General features: G+C 33.5%; 1 protein-coding gene across 5 annotated transcripts in view; it reads right to left on the minus strand.

Annotated features, from left to right (window-relative positions):
* Positions 1–6,000, minus strand: part of CNTLN (centlein) — a 365,382-nt gene that overhangs the window by 195,115 nt on the left and 164,267 nt on the right. For all 5 annotated transcript variants that reach the window (XM_026453873.1, XM_023197173.3, XM_026453874.2 and 2 more), the window contains exon 8: positions 5,241–5,435. In XM_026453873.1, the coding sequence (XP_026309658.1) occupies positions 5,241–5,435 (195 nt within the window). The remainder of the gene's footprint in view (positions 1–5,240; positions 5,436–6,000) is intronic.

Raw genomic sequence — 6,000 nt, forward strand, 5'->3', positions numbered from 1 at the left:
AGGAAACAATATATGACCCATATTCAAAAGAAAAGGGAAAACAATAGTGATCAAACCAAAGACCCAATAGATAAGGAAAATACGGATTTTAAAGGAGCTATTTTAACTATTATAACAAGGACTTATATTTGCAGAATAATTCACATAAACGACTTAAGAGCAATTTGGACATAACAGAAATTTCAGTTAAACTGAATATAAAGTAATAGAAACCATCTAATCTGAATAATATAGATATAAAACAGTTTTTAAAAAATTAACAGAGCCGGCCGGGTGCGGCAGCTCACGCCTGTAATCCTAGCACTTCGGAAGGCCGAGGCAGGCGGATCACCTAAGGTCAGGAGTTTGAGACCAGCCTGGCCAACGTGGCAAAACCCCGTCTCTACCAAATATAAAAAAATTAGCTGGATGTGTGGTGAATGCCACTTGGAAGGCTGAGGCAGGAGAATCACCTGGACCCAGGAGGCAGAGATTGCAGCGAGCCGAGACCATGCCACTGCACTCCAGCCTGAGCAATACAGCGAAACTCTGTATCAAAAAAAATAAAAATCAACAGAGCTTTACTAATCTGTGGACCAACATTGAAAAGTCTAATGTAAGTGAAATGGTAATCTCAAAAAGAGAAAAGAAAGAACAGGAAACAAAAATATTTGTGAAAATAACGTCAAAATTTTTCTCCAATTTGGTTTTAAAATTATGAAAATCAAGAAGCTCAGCAAACCGTAAGATGGATGACTATAATGAAAATCAAGCTTGGGAATATCATAGTTTAAATGCTTATAGTCAAAAGTAAAATCTTGGGGGGGAAAGAAAAAAGTCAAAGAAAACTGACACATTACCTTTAAGTGAATAATGAAATGAATTCCACTGAATTACCATCAGAAACTATGGGTCTAGAGGAAAGAAGAGTAAAACTTTTATATTTAAAAAAAAAAAAAAAAAGCCAGTTAATTAATCCAAAAGGAAGGAAGAAAAAGAGAGGCAGAGGAACGAAAAACAGGATAAACAGAAAACAAATGATAATATGGTACACCTAAACCCAATCATATTATAATTATGTTACAATTCAAAGGATTAACACTGCAATGAAAAGGAAGAAACTGTCAGAATGGATTATAAACAACAGGATCCAAATATATACACTTTAAATATACAGTAACCTATGTGCTGAAATTAAAAGAATGAGAAAGTTACACTTTGTAAAATATAACCATTAAAGAGAAGAACTGGCTATACTGACATCATAAAGGTACATTTCAAGCCAACAAAATACTATAGTTAAAAATGGCGTTTTATAATGAGAAAGGGTTCAATTTATCAGAAAGACATAACAATCATAAATACGCATTGAACTAATAAAATAGCTTTAAAACGCATGAAACAAAAATTGAGAAAATTCAAAGGAGAAACAAAAATCTACAATTATATGGGAGATTTTAACACTCCTTTCTAAAGCAATTGATAGAAAAACTAAATATAAAAATCATTAAAGAGATAAAAGATCTGAACACTATCAAGTGCAATGACATAATTAATAGTGATATTTAAGGAGCACTCTGCCCAGCAGTTGCAAAATACAAATTATTCTCAGGTACATATAGTACTTTCACCAAAACAATATGCTTGGCCTTAAGTCTCAATAAATATAAAAATATAGGCCGGGCGCAGTGACTCACGCCTGTAATCCCAGCACTTTGGGAGTCCAAGGCGGGCGGATCACAAGGCCAGGAGACCCAGACCGTCCTGGCTAACACGGTGAAATCCCATCTCTACTAAAAATTAAAAAAAAAAAAACAAAAACAAAAATTAGCTGGGTGTTGCGGCGGGCGCTTGTAGTCCCCGCTACTCAGGAGGCTGAGGCAGGAGAATGGCGTGACCCCAGGAGGCGGAGCTTGCAGTGAGCCGCGATCATGCCACTGCACTCCAGCCCAGGCGACAGATCGAGACTCTGTCACAAATAAATAAATTAATTTTATATATATATACAGTAATCTTATCAAGTACTACCTGTGACCACAATGGAAGTAGATTAGAAGTAACAATAAAACAGTAAACATACACATATACACACACACAAATATTTCAAAAGTAAACAAGACAAACTCTCCAAACAGAAAATCCAAAAGGAAATCAGAAACATTTCTAAACGAATGCTTATTTGTAGAAATTGAGGAGCTTATAGTAAAATTACTACAAAAAAGCAAACGAGCAAGAACATACAGAATATTCTTGAAAAAGAATAAAGTAACTTACATTACCCTCATTTCAAAAGTTACTATAAAGCTATATATATGAATAGGCATATATCTGGACTCTGTTCTATTGATTATTTTGTCAATTATTATACTAATACCATACCATCTTGATATTTTAGCTCAATAAATAAGTCTCAAATCAGGGATTGTAAATCCTCCAACTTGTTCTTTATGAAACTTGATTTTGCTCTTCTAGGTTCTTTGCATTTCCCTACAAATTTTAGAATTGATTTGTCAATTTCTTTTCTTTCTTTTTTCTTTTTGATACGGAGTCTGGCTCTGTTGCCAGGCTGGAGTGCAGTGGCGCGATCTTGGCTCACTGTAACCTTCGCCTCCCGGGTTGGAGCAATTCTCCTGCCTCAGCCTCCCGAGTAGCTGGGACTACAGGCGCACGCCACCATGCCCAGCTAATTTCTGTATTTTTAGTAGAGAAAGGGCTTTCACCATGTTGGTCAGGATGGTCTCGATCTCTTGACATCGTGACTCACCCGCCTTGGCCTCTCAAAGTGCTGGGATTTCAGGTGTGAGACACCGCGCCCGGCCGTCAATTTCTTAAAATAACAGAAAAAGCCTCTTGGGAGTTTGATTGGGATCTTTGGTTTTTTTTTTTTTTTTTTTTTTTTAACCAGAAAAACCCGCCTGGGATTTTGATTGGGAATCTTTCTGTCTTAGGGGGAACAGACAGATTTCTTAAATGACATACCAAACCAATAACTATAAACGATTAATTTGCCTAAATCAAAATTAAGAAGTGGCTGGGCACGGTGGCTCACACCTGTAATCCCAGCACTTTGGAAGGCCATAGCGGGAGGATCACCTGAAGTCAGGAGTTCAAGACCAGTCTGACCAACATGGTGAAACCAGGTCTATACTAAAAATTCAAAAAATTAGCCAGGTGTGGTGGCAGGTGCCTATAAGCCCAGCTACTTGGGAGGCTGAGGCAGGAGAATTGCTTGAACCCAGGAGGTGGAGGTTCCAATGAGCCAAGATCGCACCATTTACTCCAGCCTGGGCAACAAGAGCAAAACTCTGTCTCAAAAAAAAAAAAAAGAAGTAATTTAATTTCTGTTCATCAAACAACACCTTGAAGAAAATCAAAAGAAAAGACAAGTACACAGTGAGATATCTGCCATATATTAATTTACTAGGGATTAATATTAAAAACATATAAAGAGCTTTTGAAAATCAATAAGAAAAAATCCAGTAGAAGATTGAACAAAAGACATAAACAGATATTTCACAAAGAAGACACACACTGGCTAATCAGTGATATGCACTTAAAAACCAAAATAAAGTATTATTTTATAACTATTCAGTTGGCAATGAATTAAGAAGTCTGATAACACCAAGTGTTGAGTAGGACAGGAAACAACCAGATCTCTTTTATATTGTTGGTGGTAGTAAAACCGATAAAACCACTTTGAAAAACAGGTGATCAGTATTGTCTAAAAGTAACATTTTCATACTTTATAATCCAGGATTTCTACTCCTAGATGTATAACTCACAAAGATGCATGAATGTGTATGTCAACAAACACATGTGAAAATGTCAACACTAATATTATCCATAACAACAAAAATGGAAATAACTAAAGTTCTCATCTTGAGATACATGTAAAAATAGTTATGATATACTCACATATAACAGAATATTTTTAAACAAGGAAAACAAAGAGCTATATCAAAAAACATGGATAAATTTTAGTAACATAATGATGAGTCAAAATTGCCTAACCCCATAAACAACACATTATATCATTTTTATGAATGACTAAACAATAACCTGTTTCCTCATAAATTTGTATATGATAAAACTGTTTTAAAAAAATCAAAATGATAAGAAGTTCAGTGATTACCTCTTGCAAGAGAATCAAAGCACATACAAGTAGATGTAAGCCATCGGTAATGATCTAGTCTTTGGATAAGGTGGTTGAACCAAGGGTGTTTATTATAATAAATAACTAAACAAAGCCATTAAATTAAATTGTCATATGCATACAATAGTATGTCATAACACAAATTTTATCATTGATCCAATATTGTGTACCTGAAGTCCAAAAAATGCATACAATATGGTACAATCTTAAAAACTGTTGTAAGGTTGAGTAATTAGCAAGACAAATGTGGCATGTTCAAAAATTACAATCCATTTCTGAATTTAATTAATACATTATAAAATTTAAAGAAAAACTATGAGTGCCTTAAAAACACTTAAATAAATTCACAGAGATTTTTTTAAAGATGTGTAGAGTTGAAAGTTGCCCTGAAGATTATCTAAAAAGGTACCATTTAACATTTTCTATATGCTAAGCTCTGCACTTTAGTGGCACTATGTCATTAAACTTCATAAAACTCTATGACATAGATACTATTAATGTCAACATTTTGTTTATGAGAAAGTTTTGAATAAAAGGGCTAAGAAATGTGTTTAAATTCACAAAGCTCCCAGAGCTATAATTAACCTCAGGTTTATTTGAAACCAGATCCTACATATTTATCTATACATTTATACTACCTTCATTTACCACAGGAAATATTAAGAAAGGTTATATGGCCCGTCCAAAATCATGTATCAAGGTAGTGGCAGAATTAGGACTATTGGATATTAAGTACCGCATACCAGGCATTATGGCAAGTACTTTATGAAACTTACTGTTAGATACTCTTTCTATTCCATTAGCTCATTCAGTTAAAAAGTCTCGAAATGGGCATGACTTATTAATTTGCTTTTCAATAATGTATATCAGCCAAATGTTTCATCACGATAACTATATTTGCTAGACCCCATACTTCTACATGTACTTCTATATGAATCTGTATTGTAATATTCATGCTTACAAACAATATAAAAACAGTATAATGCAAAACTATCTGCACACTTCTTACACTTCAATAAATGCAAATATATTTAAATTTTATGTTTTAGTCAATTGTAGATTTAATTTGATATTACACTGAATAACAGTTTTAGAAAATCTCACTCACCTGTGCTGAGTAGTCTGGATCACTTTCTTGAGGTAAAGGATGAGGTGCTCCCTGTGATTCCTGAAGTTTTTCTTTTAACTTAGCATTTTCTTGCTCTTTCTGTAATAGCTGATCCTGAAGATTAACAACACTTTGCCGGAGCATAGCTTCATTTGATTTTGTGGTTTCAAAACAAATATGTAACTCATTGTAAAGCTGTTTCAAAAAATATATCCAAATTATATTAATAATCAAAAAAGCTATGTGCCTCTGTGTGTGTGTGTGTGTGTGTGCGTGCGTGTATATATATGAATTGTATAAACATAGTTCTTGTCCTCAGGTTATTTTAATAGTCGGAGAAAGAAAGAAGATATAAACACAAAAAAACTAACTAAATTATATAATAATATTTTAAATATTTAATTTAACATTTAAAATTTGATAATAATAACTAGAAAATACGTTTAAAAAAAGGTGATATGTAGTATTAGCCAGTGTAATATAGGAAAAGAAGGCCAAATTTCTGAGGAAGAAAATACTTTAAGCTAGCTATATTAATCATGGAGGGAATTATGACCTGAACTGAACCATGACAATATAATTGGAATTGACCAAAAACAAAAAGTCATTCTAAAGATAGAAGAAATGTGAAAAAAGTTATGCACAACGATAGGAAAGGACAGAAAGGAGCATAAGGTATATCAATTTAACTGGACTTAATATATTCATTGGAAAGAAAACAAAATCAGTAGTATTTCTTTTTTTTTTTTTTTTTTTTTTT

This window comes from Piliocolobus tephrosceles, chromosome 14 (assembly GCF_002776525.5).
Source record: "Piliocolobus tephrosceles isolate RC106 chromosome 14, ASM277652v3, whole genome shotgun sequence".
In the NCBI taxonomy this organism is placed as follows: Eukaryota; Metazoa; Chordata; class Mammalia; order Primates; family Cercopithecidae; genus Piliocolobus; species Piliocolobus tephrosceles.